General features: G+C 37.8%; 1 protein-coding gene across 1 annotated transcript in view; it reads right to left on the reverse strand.

Moving 5' to 3' along the window:
• Positions 1-1,805: 1,805 nt before the first annotated feature.
• The window catches only part of TMEM117 (transmembrane protein 117), a gene marked incomplete at its 5' end in the record, with an annotated part of 516,641 nt that continues 500,476 nt past the window's right edge, over positions 1,806-17,970 (reverse strand). Inside the window, 2 exons of the mRNA XM_081247914.1 lie at positions 1,806-3,683; positions 15,333-15,462. Of these exons, the coding sequence (XP_081104040.1) occupies positions 3,037-3,683; positions 15,333-15,462 (777 nt within the window). The 3' untranslated portion in view covers positions 1,806-3,036. The remainder of the gene's footprint in view (positions 3,684-15,332; positions 15,463-17,970) is intronic.

Below are 17,970 nucleotides of genomic sequence, written 5' to 3' on the forward strand. Positions count from 1 at the left end.
GGGTTGTGTTGGGACTCACAGGACAGCCAAAGAATGTAACAGAATTGCTCCAGAGCCCAGTGCTGAAACACGACAGTGCTACTCGCACCTTCAAATCTGAGTGTCTGTGTTGAACAACTTCTTTCCTTGTACTGTCAACTCGTAGTGCTATTGGTCACTACTTGTGAACTCCGATGGTTTAAAAGTGAGAGGAGATTTTATGCCTGGCTGACTCTTAGGACAAATGAAGAAGAAATAATTCTTAGCATTGCTAATAGGATTCACTGATGATTTTAGATGTGCTAGAAGATAAGTGAACAGGATAAGGAGCCACCATGGGGAGATGGGATAACTGTGGTTATATAATTTAAATGGGCACATGGTGATAAGATTTATGTCTAGGCATATATTATCAGGCATAAAGTCATAGGGTTTATTTAATTTTCAATTTATACTACTAATGAAGTTCTCTATGATACAGGATACTAAAATTGTGTCAAATAAGTACAAATTCTGAACTGCATGAAAGAAAATACTATAATTACTGAACAGTAGATATATAAGTGTTTATAGTCTTTAAGCATCACTTCAATTAAGGCATCATATTTGCTATGCTTTCTTTAGAATTTTGGTTAGTAATTTTTTAATCCTCCTTTTAAACTCACCATTTTTCTGAATTTTTAAAATGTTTCTGAATTTGCTACGCATTATTTAAGTGTCCTCCATAGTCCAAAAGTTTTGGTATTCATAAAGCTCTGCAGAGTCATAGTCCAGTGACATATGACTCAGGATCTGAGACTAAACATGGATGGGTGAGATTTTGACTTAGATTTTATTTCATTTTCTAATCTTTAGTTGGAATAGGTGCAAGTGGAATGTGCAATACACAAAAGAGGTAGCAAAAGAAGGAGGGAGACCCACACGCAGATAAAATGGTCAAGATTGGTCTATACAATTGAATATTGGAAGGCTTTGAAGGATTGAATCTTGTTTGACTATTAAAGTATCATCCTTGGATATTATTCTATTTGATACTAAACTCATGGAAACTTTAAAGACAAATATTCATATCAGCTGATAGCCAGTTTCTCTAGTCAATCCTTTGAAATGTATAAGTGTAGTGCTCTAAGATTGGTTGGTTGGTTTGTTTTCTATCTTACTTCTGCTGACTAGATTCTTTCATTGAAGCACTTTTTCCTTAAAAGCCACATAAAGATTCTCAAATAATATTTTCATAAGGACTACATACTGATAATAACACCCACTTTCTAAATCAACTTTCTTCTTCATTCTACAAGACAATGACTTTCAGAATAAATAAAAATATAGTCCTAAGTGGCATAATTTACTTGTCTCAGAGCCAAAAGTTGAATGGTCCACTATGCAAATTTGGTTATCGCCAATGTTCCTACATGTCAGGGATAACATCATAAGTTTCTTTGGACAGAACAGTCAGTGGGTTACTATAGTGAGTTTGATCTCTGCAATTTTAGTGTCAGAGATACTTATGATTCTAAGTACCCCATGTGTGGCTATTAAAGGTAAAATAAGCAGCAGGGGTATGGTTCCAATTGCTTAGTAAACAATCATAGAAAGATGTTTATTAAAGCTGACTCTCAAGTGACAGATAAATGCACAGTTCTATTATGTATGCTAAATTTAACATGCTGCAAGCTTAAAAGCAGATATATCAAAACAAGAGAGGTTTTAAAAAATCATAAAGACAAAATACTGCTATGTCAGTATGTGACAGGAAAATAATTTTGCCTTAAAAGTGATCTTCCCCAACCCCCTCAAGGAACATGTAACCACAATTCATGGAACAAAATTAAAGTAAGTTGGGAGCATTCCATTTCTTAGCCTGCTTGGCTTTGAGTTAAAAAAAAAATGAGCTGTTGTTAAACTAAGATACAATTGATCTCTTCTAGTATAAACAAAAAACTACATCACATCATTACTGATGTATAATTCTGATTTATTAATGTGAGACGTTTAGTTCTTAAAAAAACAAAACAAAAACAACACACACACACACACACACAAAACAAGCCAGTAAACAGACTCTTTCATGCACATCCTTTTTTCTACCTTACAAAGTTCCACAGCATGATTTTTTAGAGGAGCTCCCTTGCTCAGGGTTGGCATATGTTTTTCATTTTTCACTGTCAACAACCATATTTACAGAAAGATGTACAAATATTGTGAATGGTAGGCTGTGCAACCCTCACATGATTAAAACTTCAGTTTCTTGGTTTTCTAGGGCTTTGTGTAAATGCCAATATATTTGAGAGCTCACCTAACTGTGCATCTTAACCTTTGTTCCCAAAGGTGAAGGGCAGGATTTTTAATCAAGTAGCAATTTACCTTAATTGGGAAAACATAATTAGGTATTATTATCTAATTGCAATTACTGTTTGGAGAAAGTCACATTTCACAAGTAGTGACCCATGATGGATTATCACTCTCCTATTACTGAATTCTGCATCTGTATTTGTGTTTGGCAGACAGCCAATAAAAATTCAAAGGTAATCACAATGCTTCTCTGCAGTCCAGCTGTCAAAGTCACCAACTCCGCTGCTGAATAAGAAACCGAGACATACTTCCTGAGCCACATCTCGGCTATATCTGTTTCCTGCTCAGACATCAAGTGGAGATCAAAATAATTGTATAAAAAAAAACCCCATGTGAAGAAGGTTAGAGAACTGTTCCACACTTCGTTTCTGGTACAGTTAAAAAGTTTAATGTCTCAAGGCACCACTATGGTTGAACATCAGATACATGGGTAACCAGCTAATCTACTAGGCTGTAAAGTCAGTAAGTAGCTTGCGCAACTGTGAAAAAGCAATCTCTAGAGGACTGTTAGATATACTGTAGGCACAGGTATCATAATACAAATAGAAAACAATGAGTCCTAGAAAAAGCAGGTTGAGCACCGTTGTGGCATCGTTTGTATTTCTTTACCTAACGCTACGTAAACCTTAACATTTACAAAAGGAAAAACTAACTTTTGAAAGTTACACCCAGGGTTGCTCTTTGTGCTATCCCCCAATAAGCGGTCTAGTTCGTCGGTGTACTTTTAGAAGTCGTTGGATCTGGGTCGCCCCCTGTGGCGCTGGTCGATTCATTTAAGTGCGAGCTCAAGTTCTCCGACGTTAGGTGGGAAGACTTGTAGACGATCTCATTGAAGTCAGATCTGATGCACACCAAAGGGGGGTCATTCAACGGGTCTTCCACTGAGGCCTGGGTGTTTTCTCGCGTGATTCCCATGTCCTTGCTTTGTTCTGATGGGGATTTTCTTTTCATGCGTGTGTAAGTATTGTCTTGATTCTCCATGCCTTGCTCATTTTTCAAAAACCGTCCAAAGAACCAAATGAAGAATCCAAACCACACAAAAGCTATCAGACTTGGCACAAAAGCCAGACACTTGACATCAAGTCTTGCCCCTATGAACCTGCTGTGTAGGAACATGTCTCCCTCAACATAGGTTTTATTAGTCTGAGGGTTGGTGTGATTGGACCTCCATTCCCAGGATAGCTTGGTTCTGTTCAAATCCTTTAGACTCTCTGAGTCTTTCACTGTATATATCTTCTGCCCTGGGCCAATATACTGTCCATATTCATGAGGCTTATAAAATATCTGATTCTTCCACATATTAAGATCCAAAATCAAGACGAGAAAGATAATCCCATAGTTAAACCATTTACCTGCATTAAAAAAGAAATACTGCATATTAGTCAAAGACCTATAAAACTGCAGTAGAGTTTTCTCCTACCAAATGGAGATACTGGTATTATAGCATAAATTGTTAATATTTTAGACCTGCTAAAATTTTTTGAGAGTGTTATGCTACCATTAAGTGAATTGGCAATGGGAATATCCTAAATGGATTCTAGGCATGTGAAAATGTAACTATAGATCCAAGAGCCAGTAATTTATGATATTTACACTTTCTAGATTAAGTCTCCTGGTTTATAAGGCACCACAGTTAAACTCAAATTTGGTTCCATGTAGGTTATTCTATAGAACAATTTAATTAAGGTTTAAAAACAAAGTTCGGATGAAATTCTTAAGAAAAGTCCAATGTATGATTGACTATCTCTTATAGTTTTATAATTAAACCAGGGAAAGAAATAAATCATTTTGCAGTGCAAGCACAGCAGTATAAGAATTGAATTCACATTGCTCTTTGTAGGTGACCTGTTGATTAAACCATTAGTTGATGTGATTCAGATCAATAATCCTTGAGCATTCATTTTAAGACTTTAAAATTAATTGCATCAAACTCTCATTGAACAGAATCCATTTATCAGACATATAAATATAACCAAAGTTGTAGAAGACATGATTTGGAGAGACTGTAATTATTATGACTTCTTTGTAGTATTTAAAACTCTTACATAAATAAGGTATTATTTAGAGATATACTACCTAGTGAAATCTTTGCATCTTTAAATGGAAAGAATGTTGAAAAAATTTCAAGGGATACTAGATTCCATTATAATTTTTATTATAATTTATTCCAAGTTTTAGTGTATCATAATAATATAGTAATACTCAGCTCATATTTTTGCAAAATTAGGTGATATATATAACAGGTTCTAAAAGTTTTAGTTATAATTATATGTGTTATGTCAAAATTATTTTATTTTGTATTTAAAAATAGTGATAGTGAATATTATTAAGTTACTGCTTCACATGAGAGATAGGATCTTGGGCAAACTTCTTAAACTAAGATTGGTAAAAATGTATTTTTTAATATGTACTCCAAAAGAACACATAGCTCTATAAAAATATAACTTTGTAAGGAGTTTAAGAAATTATTTTATCATCATCATTACACATTTTCAATCTCCTATTATATGCAAGGTTGAAGAACTTTAATCCGGGGCTAGCTCCCAAACCTACTAGCTATGTGACCTTGGGTTAGTTGTTTAAATTCTCTAAACTCCAATTTCTTTACAAGCAGAAAATAACAGTACTTATTAAGCTGTTAGCATTTCATGAGATTATTAGATACTAAGCACAATGCCTGGTACATAATAGGAACTCAGTAGTTGTTACTATTATTATCATTAAAGCCTTGCCTAAGTCATGATAATGTCTTCATTTGCATGGGAAGGTGCAACTTCTTCTCTATGAAGAGAATTTATATAAATCATATGAAGGGAAATTATAACTCTGCCTGTCCTGAAATCATTCAACTATATAGAGTTTATAATATTTGTAATGGAAGCTCTTGCCTGAATGATTTATTTGGCACACCCAAACTGCAAAGTAAGATAGAACATTGGAAACGTTTCCTGATATGATAAAATGTTTATAACATCTGGTACTGTTAAGTTCAAACCACTCCTGCCCTCTTGAATCTTCAAAACGAAAACAGAATCAACCATAAAACAAATTAAGAAAGCTCAAGCCAGAGAAATTCAAATACCAAGGTGAGCATCATTACCAAACATTTATTGTGTTCAGAATAGACTCTGTGGAGGGTACCTTAGTAGATGCTGAAGACATATGCTACTGCCTTCTAGGAAGGAACTTATCATCTTATGGGGGAAATAGGATAGAGACATCAACAGATAAATAATAAGAGGCCACATTTAAGAGGTGCCAAAGGAGTGATACAAACCATTAATGCTGCAGATGTTGAGAAAATGGAATAAAAACTGAGGGCTAATTTCTGCAGGAAAGATTTTGAAGGAAATAGCAATTCATGTGGTCCCAGAAAGAAAAGCAAGACAGGGAACAGTTTGGAAAATGTTATGTTTCTTTCTAGTATATGCTTTTATTATGCTGCAGATAGAATAACATACAGAAAAAGATCAGGTAACGTGGAAGAGAGGGCCCGAGGGGAGAGAAAAGGGGAAGAATGGAGAATATCATAGGAAAAAAAGGCCAACCAGAATGAGAGACAGGTGATATATAAAAGTTCAGGGATTATCATTCAGTATCTCAGAGGCACTAATTTGTAGCTTCTGTGATACAAGCAGTTGGGAGAGGGGTTTTGGATGCTTCTTTGTTGTAGAAGATCCATACTTATTCCCTTGTTGTAAACTACATGGGTTATGAAGCCAGACTGGATGGTGAGGGGAAGAGGTCCTTGGACTTGTGTGACTGACCATCACCTTCTTGACTCATAAAGGTCCCTTGTAAAAATATGTAACCTCTCTTGGTCACTTTTATAAACTCATGAACAGAGCAGTCCTTCATAAAGGGTCCTGTTTACAGGGTAATGAAGTCAGAAACTGAACATAAGCAGCATCACGGAATCAGCGAGGAAAAAGAAGAATGCTCATGGAGTTTGGAGAAGGGTGCTTTCCCGGTGGGGAGAAGATGCTCAGGGAATGTTTAATAGTCAAAGGAAAAAAAATAAAATCAGAGAATAAAAGTGGTAGTGAATGTACAGCGATCAAACTGAAAGAACCCTGAGGATAGAAGGAGCTTTTTTCCATTTTTTCAAATTATTTTCTCTACCCAAGTTGAATGGTGCTGGGTCAGTTTGACCACTAAACTGTCACACAAAAGGGTCATGTTATGTTGTTTCTCACATGACCTGGTGTCTGAATATTTAGATAGGATGAAGGAGACACACATTAAGAATGTGTTGCCTGACATGGATACCATCACCCTGCTCTAACACATCTTTACTGATTTGTGAGAGAGAGTACCATAGTGACAAAAACTGCAGGCTGGACACCAGCAGATGGAGATCTAATACTCATCTTAAATAATGCAACCTTGGGTAACTTGTTTAACCTCTCCAGATCTCAGCAATTTTATTTTCAAATTGAGGAAACAGAACTAGATGCCTCCCAGTTCTATGATTCTGTCCTCTTCCCCCAAATCCTTCTACTTATTAACTATTCAATTTTTTGTTCTATGAAATGGAGAATAATACCAACATAACCACTTCAAAGGATCATTGTGAGGATAAAATGAGAGGTTATATTTAAAAGTTCTCTGAAATGTATTGTTTGCCAAAAACGTAGGGTAGCATTATTTCTGCCATTTCTTCCTTCTATTTCTTCCATCCAGTTCATACGAGATCTTAGTGATGGAAAAGAGAGAGAGAAGAGTGTGTAAGGATTTGTAACAAAGATATATCCTAAATGTTTCAGTTTGGATAAAACAGAATAAATTACTGAGCACTGACATTACTGGGTAGATATCACTGGACTAATTATCCAAGAGGATCCAGTGTATAGCTATATGTAAATATGCTTTGTGAATCACCATATTTAACTTGTTAAAAATCCTTAGCAATTGTAATTTGTCTACAGCTTGCAGTAGTATTAGTCCAGAGACAAGGTCTTTTATACACACAAATTTGGAAGCAGATAGATTCTTCCCTCCCCTGCAGACAGATCGTGTTGGGGGGTGGGGAAGTGCAGAGAGGAGAGAATCAACTGAAGCAGGATCCCTATTGATTTATTTCCTTTTCTCCTCTGTGAAGGTAGCATTGTCCTTCCCCCCACTGCTGTAGCCACTCAGTCGAAACTTGGAACAGCTGAAAATATAGAAGAAATGGCTCTTCTTACTTTTTGTTTGTTTCCTGCCCACCTGACATAACTTCTGGTCCATTTATCCATTTGTACAAGGAAGGATGTTCATCTTTCTCTATCATCCATTATTCCATTTTCCTATACCGTGTTTTATTACTTTGGTAATACTCTCTCCTCTTTACAAAAACCAGTTTTATGAGGTGCAGCAAACTAGAAAGCAAAATCAGGCGGGACAAGTCAACCTTAGTGTTCTTGTCTATAAAGTGAAGGAGTTGAGCTATATGATCCTTAAGATTTCTTCCCTGTCCTGAAAGTCTCTGATGATTCTGTGAAATAAACATCACCTAAACCTCAGTGTTTTATGATGGGCCAGAAAATTCTCACCATTAGAGCAAAAAAGATGCAATACACAATTTTCAGATGGAGAAAGCTTAAAAAAAGATTGTATATTCTGAGAAACGCAGTTTACCATAAAAAGATAAATTTGAGTCCCTGAAATGACACACATGACAAGATATAAGACACAAAAAAGAAAAGACTAGAAGTGCTTCTACTGTCATTTTTCCATGTGTGTTGTTGTAAACTAACAATCAACCATAACGAGAGGTTTGGTATTTCGGCATTTATCACATGAGAGATTTTGCATTTTCCCCTGTGGTTTCAACTACATAGCATAATGTAAATCAGCAAGGAGGAAGGGTAATAATCCATACATTATTTCTATTAATCTCCTTCTCAAAATACCTCACTGTCGCTTTTAATGAGAAATCCCTGCATGGTGTTGGTGGCATTACCTCTTTTTTGTGTTTTGTGCTTTTAATGAATCTTACTGATTGTCAAAAATGATATTACGGTGGTAGTTTTATCATTTTACTTTGTGGGAGTTTATAGAATCCTGGGCTAGTTAATTTTAAAAGAATTCTTCATTAAATATCACCCTCACTCAGCATAGGAAATGACAACAGTTTGGGGGAAAGTGCTATTTTTTCAACTAAGGAAAAAAGCTATGTGCTGATATTTCCACCATATAATGAACCTTTCATGATTCAAATATGCAATTATAGTATTTTGAAAAATCTTTTACTCAGTAGGGTTGCCAGTCAGCATTGAGGTTGAGCTGTGCTGTGAGCACCCTCTATACCAAGTGGGTGTCACCACTAAGCCAGACTCCTGTGTCCAGTGGTCATACTCCACAGAGCCATTTAGTATCCATTATGGGATAGCAGGAAACCATGGCCTTGAAGAAGACGACGTTCGGATAATTAAATAAATAACAGTTTAGTGTAACAGGCTTCTTGGCCGTATTCAATGTCTTCTCATTCCAGACATGATCAGTGAAAACAGTGTTCACTGAGTTAGCATCTCTTTAAGTCCCCCTAGGTATTTTAGGGATATCTAGAAACCACATTAAGTGCTTGGGGCATGAGGAGACCATTTAGCAAATTGAAGATAATTACTAAATAATTGACGAACTAATGAGAGTTACTTGAGTTAATAAATTATCTACTTAAGGGCTTCCCTGGTGGCGCAGTGGTTGAGAGTCCGCCTGCCGATGCAGGGGACACGGGTTCGTGCCCCGGTCCGGGAAGATCCCACATGCCGCGGAGCGGCTGGGGCTGTGAGCCATGGCTGCTGAGTCTGCACGTCCGGAGCCTGTGCTACGCAAAGGGAGAGGCCACAACAGTGAGAGGCCTGCGTACCGCAAAAAAAAAAAAAAAAAAATCTCCTTAAGACTTAAAAGCAAATGAATACAGCTTCTCAAAGTACCTCTCTTGTCATTGTCATTTCAGTAAGTGGGAGACTACTCCTTTAGGACATAATACAATATGATGAATAGAGGTAGAAACTTGTGGTGATAAAATGTGAAAGAAAAGGCCATGCAGTTATACTGAATTAGATGACCCTCAAACTCTGACTTTCTTGAGATTGGGAACTGTGCCACTCATTTCCGTATTCCCTAGATCTTAGCTTAGTTTTCGACACAGGTTAACTCAGAAAATGTCCACTAATCATTAGGTAAATGTCTGAGATACTGTGTCCAGAAAAATTTCGAGGAGTGAAGTTCTAGTCTTTCAAGTCAAATACACGTGTTGCCATGATCTGGTGAATTCCAGGATACTGCTAAAATAAAATAAAATTAAGATAAAAATAAGATAAAATCTGGAAAATTGGGAAAACAAAATATTTGTCTCAAAGATTATGATTAATTATATATTTCCAGTCTTTCTTCTGGATGTAAAGACAAATTCCTGAAAATCACGAGTTTTATTACAAAAATCCTCATCTATGCATAAATGAACCCAGAACACCTCAGCCTGGACAGGACAGACCAGCTTAGGGACAGCAAGGACTGACAGGCAGTGGGTAAAGCAACCATGGCCTTGAAGAATATGAGTTTGGGACAAATAAAAGGGATTGATGCTTTATGTAGAAGTAAACATAGTTTACTTACATAGTAAACTCCTAGAGCTTCACAAATGTGTTGAAAATGGAAATTGCTGCAGGAAAGATTTAGAAAAATTCAGAACTGAGAGAATAGCAAGAGATCCTTGTGTACTTTGGATAAATTCACGATCACTGGGGACTGTCATGGTGAAGGGGATGAATTGTATTTCCCTACAACAAGTCCCTTGCTAATTTTGCCAGACAGAATATTCTGCTGGATGGACCACTGGCCTGCCCTCGCCAGCACTTTCCATGATATATTTGACACAGGAGAGCTCTTTTAAAAAACAATCTTTGGGAGCTCATTTGCCAGAAATCAGGCACCTATGGAAATAAAATGAAGGGGGTTTCAGCATTATTTTCCACATTCTCACCATTGTAAAGCACCTGTGCCCTCACGCATCTCAGGAAACTGAAATAGAACACAGACCTACAGAGGATTGTTTACTTCTACATTTTCCATTTTTGCCGAAAGGCTTCCCATGGGTATCATCGTGCCAGCAGTGTGAATTCTCTCCTCACAGATGCACAGGCCTTCCTTCTGGCCTTTCCCCCAACCCTCTCCTAATTTACTCAGATGATGGCCACCAATGGGACACTTCCTTTGTCTGGCTGGGATGACAGATGGCAGAGCTTCCACCGGGATTGGCATTAATAGGACTCATAGGAGCTTCCAAGACTAAATTGAGAGGCCATTCCTCTCTTGAGACTTAGTACATCACGTTTTGAATCCATCTTTGCACTCACCTTATAGGTAAAAGGGAAGAGGGCAAAAGAGATAATTACACAGTTGCATTTAGCACTTACTTTTAGGAGAAGAACAATGGACTTGGGCTAAAAGCACCATGACCGAATCACTAACCATTTATCCCCTTTATTACTGAAGTCAAAATTCCCAGAAAAAAATATTTTAACACACCCTTGGATAGAGATGATTTATTTTTTATAAGCTGTAGCCCAGCTTATAAACTGAAAGCTCATACATACTGCAGCAAACCATCTGTCAAGGGGGATCCGGATGAGCTAAACAGATGCAACAATTCAAGTTATTTCTGACATGCATAAATAAAACTAGCCAGGAATCAGGATTAAAAAATACTCAAATCCTAAAGGCTTTTAAAATGTCAATGGGAACTCATCAGTGTCAGATAACCCTCTACATACAGAGCATATCATTGGGAGAGAGATTTTTTTTTTTTTTCATTCTTAGATTTCTGTTTCTTGAGGACTCAGAACAGTAAATAACAGGAAAGAACTCAGAATAGTGGAAAAATAATTTGAGAGCCCTCTCTCAGGCTACCTAATGTTTGTGAATTAAATAGGAAAGCCAGATTCTGGAGGGATGAAAGGAAAAGCTTTAGGTAAAAATACTGAGAGTTTATTGAGTGCTTACTTCATGGCAGGCAGTGTTTTAAGTGCCTTGTACATATTAATTAATTTCATTCTCACTGCAATCCTATGGGATAAGTACCATTACTGTCCCCATTTAACAGATGAGAAAACTGAACCTCTAAGAGGTTAAAGAGCTTGACAAGGGCCCTGCCACCAGTTAGTAGCAGGGCTGGAACCTATGCACCAAGTCTTTACATTCCATTGCCTCAGCATGCACTGAACATCTTTTCTAGATCACAGAGAAATAATAGTTGAGGCCATCCTTGACCCTGGGAGAACCCCAGCCATCCTTGTCTAGGCTCTTCTGCTGCAAAACAAACAGAGACAGAGAAAGCAATAGACAGAGCTATCTGAAGGTCTGAAGGATTCCTTCCTAGCCCTGGCTCCAGCTTCTTCTGGACCTTTCCCCGGTCATGCTCTGCTTTGGGACCTCCTCTGTTGGCCCCAGCTCTGAACTTTCTAGCTCCTGCCAGGCTGCTACCATGTGCCTTTCTCATTGGCTACCCCATTTCTATTGAATTTGCATTCTGCCCCTTGGCTTTTGTTTTAAGAAGTGCATAGAAAATAAATAAAAGCTGAGATGAGAGGAATTCTAACTATAGAAAATGTTTCTCAGTAGCAGTGTTTCTCAAAGTGTGGTTCTCTGACTGCCTGCATAGGCATCAGTGGTGGTGCTTAAGAGGATGGCAGATTCTGGGCTCCACCTCCTACCTCAGGCATCTGACTCTGGGTGTGTGGCTGATAGATCTTTTATACAAGCTCTCCAGGTGATTCTCATACACATAAAGTTTGAGAAACATAGACGGATATAGAGGGTTTCACGCTTAATACTCCCAGGGGTGATTTGCTGAACAAGGAAAGCATTAGGGTCTCTTTACCAAAAGAAGCAGAACTTGAAGGAACTTATCAAGCTAGCGTTTGTGGTTCACTTGGAAATTTGTGGGCTACTAACTATTGAGCATGTTAAAATACAACACGTAGCAATGTGTTTTGGGGGTTTTACCTGGGTTTGCCCAGAAACAACTATCTTATAACATCAGATAAAGTCAAAGACCTTTCAGGGGAGATGGGTGATACTCCAGAGTGGCTTCAGCAACCTCTTCACCAACTCACAGAACAAAGAGAGCAACAGAACAAAACAAGAGGGGAAAGTTCTTTTTTCAGCCTCTAAACCTGTCACCCTTTTCCTAGAAATTTTTATCTTGGATCTGGGTAAGCACATGACCATCTTACCACAAACTGGATTTAATTAGTTAATGGTGGGGCTTCCCTGGTGGCGCAGTGGTTGGGCGTCCGCCTGCCGATGCAGGGGACACGGGTTCTTGCTCCGGTCCGGGAAGATCCCACATGCCGCGGAGTGGCTGGGCCAGCGAGCTATGGCCGCTGAGCCTGCGCGTCCGGAGCCTGTGCTCCGCAACGGGAGAGGCCACAGCGGTGAGAAGCCCATGTACCGCAAAAAAAAAAAAAAAAAAAAAAAGTTTATGGTGGAGCCCTTCACCCCAAACCCCACATGTATCCTATCTTATTTTGACTTTAAGCCCCGGAATCCTCGAAAGCCTTCCTAGTAGGTCCAGATACCCAATCATTTGCATGGCTCTTTTCAGGGAGACAGTCTGACCTCACCTGTGTCTTCTCAATCAGAAAGGAGCAGTTCTCAATGGTCAGCATCACCCAGGGCAGCTTTACAAAAGTCCCATTCCTTGGCCTTTGCCCAGACCTACTGGGTTGGGACCACTAGGAATGGGGCCCAACAATCTGTATATTTATAAAATTCCTGGATGATATGATAATCAGCATAATTTGGCAAATACTACCACAAAGCCTTAATTATAATATATTTCCATCTTCTGGAAAACTTTATTAATGTGAAGTCTCTATTGCAAAAACTTAGCTAGCCTTTCCTCCTTTTACATTTTTAGAAAATAATACTTGGTGGGATGAATGTTTTAGTTCAAAGGCACAGGAGGCTTTACCTTGAAAGTAATGATGCTGAATCATCAGAGATTCCTGTATGCCTGGCTCCCTTCCCAGACACTGAATACAAGTTTTAGTTGTAATTTTGTATTCATATTCTTAAGTAAAGCATTCCAAATTGTGTAAGCTTTGGGAACCACAAAACCTACCCCTGCCCCTGTCTATAAATGACAGCATATACGACAAAGCTATGCAAAAGTGCCCGAAATTAAATATATTTTAACAGCTTAATTTTTCTTTCTGGCCAGTGGATTTTCTGAATCTTCCTCCATTACCCCCTTTTTTAAACCTGATATTCTGCACTCAAACAGTATATTTTTGATAGGGCTTCTGATATTCAGTCAGAGACAATATTAGTGCCATGATGGTCTGAGACAAGAGCTGATAGCAAGAACAGATGGTCCCGTCTAAAGCCCACCCAAAGGGATATGATGATACCACGTGTGTCATAGCTGTTTTAGAAGTCCGAGAGGGTAGCATGCTGCCGAGATTAAGTGGGGACTCTGAAACCACACTATGTGACCTGAACTCAAATTGATTGATTTACCCAGTGAATTTAATGGAAGAGCCTCATTCATTTTGAATAGGAAAAGAAACCTGCTGCATCTTCCCTATTCATGAGCTCATTCTCCAATTTAGGAAGGTTGCCTCATGCTCAAAGCAAAAAACAGGCTTCAAGTTGAGCAAAGGTTTTTTTGCAGTACTCAGATATTCACGTTTTCTGTGCTCAGGCTATTTTTATTCGGCAGCACAGACGGTCGTGTAAGCACAGATTTCTTCAGCAGTTTTTATTATAGCAGGTGTGGGATCTTAGGCCATTGTCCTTAAAACACACACACATTCATTACCTGCATTTGAACAGCTTGAGAACTAATGCCATTCTCTCTTTGTGAACATTCAGCTGACAGCTTCTTGTTATAAAGAGAAAAAGAGGTATAAAACGAAGCTCTGGGAAGCCTTGTTTAGATGAGAATGACTGAGTTGTCATGAAACAAAATTATAATAAGTCATATTCGAGCTATTTCAAGAGCAGGACACATCTGAAAATGGAATAATCTGAGGATCCACAAGAGAATCGCCTGAGACAAACATGAGCCCTGCCACAGCAATAAGTTTTACTCAGTCAAATGAGAAGCGGCCCAACTCCCTAAAGGCACATGGTCTGATTGGAGCTCTAGGGTACCACTGTTTTTTTTTGCTTTTGTTTTTGTTTTTGTTTTTTGCGGTACATGGGCCTCTCACTGTTGTGGCCTCTCCCGTTGCGGAGCACAGGCTCCGGATGCGCAGGCTCAGTGGCCATGGTTCATGGGCCCAGCTGCTCCGCGGCACATGGGATCCTCCCAGACCGGGGCACGAACCTGTGTCCCCGACATCGGCAGGCGGACTCTCAACCACTGCGCCACCAGGGAAGCCCTAGGGTACCACTGTTTTGATCTCAGAAGCAAATGAAGAACAAAGCATAAAGAGTATTCATAATGAAAAAATATACTGAGCTGTATATTGTGAAAAAGAAACCCACCTAATGAACAAAACCAAGGTGTAGTGGTCTATGGAGTGTGGCAGAGATAGCAAAAAATCCATAACAAAGATATGACTCATCTCTGATACTCCTAGGTTAGAACATGAGACCTGACATCACAAGTGGCTGCCCAATGGGGGACCATATCTCTCTGCTCTCCTCAACTCTGCATGGGGCTATCTCACTAGTTATTCCCCATGGAATGTGCGTGGAGGTGACATGTTTTATTTCCAGGCCAGGAGGTTAAGAAACAGGCAAACCCTCTTAGTCATTTTCCCCATTCTCATTATTCCCATTTGCCCACTGGATGTTGAAGTTAAAATTGTTAAAGTCACCAGGAATCTAAGTCCCAGAATGATGGTCCACAGCCCCCTGCTGATCTGAAACTGCCTTGCACTGTTACGTGAGTAAAATAAAACCATATTCCTGTATGCCTCTAAAATGTTACCATTTGCTTTGCCTTTTATAGCAGCTAGCATGACTCTAACTAGGAGACAAGCAAATTGTGTTCAAAATTATACCTGTTATGTGAATACGATATTCCTCCTTGAAGATCTTCTGGAAGAAAGGAATCTTGAACTGCATGTGAGGTGTGTGCAAACCGGGAAGATTTACATCGACGTCTCCCATGAAATGTGGGAATTCCCAGTCCTGCCAGAGAAAATCAACATGAAAACATATCTGTGATTTGTTTCATTCCTAAGCAGCTAAACACCAAAAATTGACTTTTCATAAGCACTTATTTTAAAATCATTTAAATGCAGCCAGCTGTTGGGTGTATCCGTTTTGTTCTGTGATGGTTGTTTTATGTACATTAGGTAGTGGTATGCAAACAAAATCAAAATTGTCATAACTTATATCCTTAGATTGTCCCTTTAATGTGATAATAAGAAACCAATGTAGATTTGATGTGCATCAATACATGTTTCTGTCTTTCTTTCTGGAGACCTGGTCTTAAATTTTTAGAGGAAGGAAGTGATCCATATTTTATAAATATGGGATAATTTAGTTATATTTTGTTCCACTACTTTAAAAAAAATAAGAACCTTATAACAGCATATTTGTGTAAGAAGACAAAGTAAATAGGATCTAATTCACTTAACCGAGTTCCTTAATTCACATCAAGGGAGCTTTATTAATCATCTCTGCTAGCAACTATATGGAATGGAAAAATGCCAAAGACTCCTGTCCTGCCCTCTTGCAATTTAACATCAATTTGAACCAAACGATGGAGGGCCTGACATACTAGCTTGTGAGATGAACCGTGAATTAATTCCCAAATTGTCATTAGTTATTTCCTTGTTGTCAAGGCAAAATCAGGTGGGATGACTCCTTCTCATAAAGAAGGAAAACAGATGCAAATGAAGATATTTTTAGGTGTCTCATCTGCTCTTGGCTTTTGGATAGAGGTACCAAATTAAAGTTCATAAGTAGCACGTGAAGAAGAAATACACTAAATAATGAAGAAGCCTTTAAGCTGAATCCATATTTTTATTTCTAGTAATGAAATGATCACTAATTAACAGTCCTATACTTAAAGAATATTTTTTTAAAACTTGGATATGAAAAAATAATAAACAAAATATTAATTTAAGATTTCAATCTGCTATCTCAATATAAAAAACTTAATTTTTTCCAAGATTTCCATATAGGCAGCTAATAGAGGTGTGCTGATAATAGTGTGCATGAACTCTTTAGGAGTTTCCATGTCCATTTCACTCCCCTCTTTGCTAAAAATTCTGATTAAGGCAGAATGGACCTTAAAGGAAAGGCGAGTATGTGAGTGGTGGTAACCAGGAAAGTTTTCAATGTCTATCAATTTCTTGATCTATGGATCACTTTAAACCACTAATAAGAAATAAATATATAAGAAGAAAATGATGCAATATCATCCATTTCTATTGGTGTGTATGCAAAGTTCTTGTTGGTCTCGCCTCTCCTGGTTTTTCAGATTTCAGCAGCAAATAGACATGTAATTTTGGAAATTCAGAAAACCCAAAGCATTGGAGCCGAATGAATTTGGAACATTTTGATCTAAAATATTAGTAGGAAATGGATCGGTATTAATACTTGTGAACGATTGCATTTTATTAAAGTGCATTTGTTTTTGTTTTTTCCCCCCACTGATAATATCTTGTTCTTTCTATGTTACTTGAAAGACTCTTGCAAGAGAATTGTAAATGAATTTAGTCTTTTACTAAAATATAACTGACATCTGCCACAAAAAAATTATGCTTGGCAATGGTAACCAGAGAATCTTTCACTAGCCCTGGATAAAAAACACAGAGCATGATCAATAGAGAAATTCTCTCTCTTATTTCTTGGTTTAAGGAGGAGTTTAGGATTAACAGATACTATTATCTATATAAAATAGATACACAATAATGACCTACTGTATAGCACAGGGAACTATATTCATTACCTTGTAATAACCTATGATGGAAAAGAACCTGAAAAAGAACACCTATATCTGTATCTCTCTATATATATACATCTGAATCACTTTTCTGTACACCTGAAACTGACACAACATTGTAAATCAACTACACTTCAATTTTTTTTTAAAAAGTTAAAAAAAAAGAAGAGAATATTTCTTGGTAGTAATTGGGCAAGTGTACTTAGGGTGCCTTCTTTTGGAAAGATGTTCTTAGACTGTTATCATTTAGCTTTTCATTTCATGAAATGAAAGCTTTCTACTGGGCATGAAATCGATTTTAGTTTGAAAGTAATCTCTAGAGATTTCTTGTAGACAGGGATCAAAATTTCATTCCCCCCAAAATTGTTCCTCAATTATTTCCCACCTGTACTTGGAGATAGAAAGATGAATTAAGGAAATGGAATGTAGGGGAAAGAGAAGAGAAAGTCTTGCTCTTCATCTAGAAGATGGCATTACTTGTCCTTTTATTTTTTAAAGAAGGGATCAAGACAGGGATTTTGGGGGAAAGTGTGAGAGAAGTATCTTATGCCATCTAATAAATTAAAAACAAAGAGAACTAATAAAAGAGATGATACGTAAATTCTCTTAGATTCCCCCCTTATACATTATTTTTTATAATGACCAGATTTCGGTTTTCAAAACTGTCTTCCTTAGTCTTCTAACTCCCTACCCCCATTCTCTCCCTGGTACTCTGATTTCTGTAGTTCAGTTCCTACTCTGCA

This window comes from Mesoplodon bidens, assembly GCF_964165515.1.
Source record: "Mesoplodon bidens genome assembly, chromosome: 11".
Classification (NCBI taxonomy): Eukaryota; Metazoa; Chordata; class Mammalia; order Artiodactyla; family Ziphiidae; genus Mesoplodon; species Mesoplodon bidens.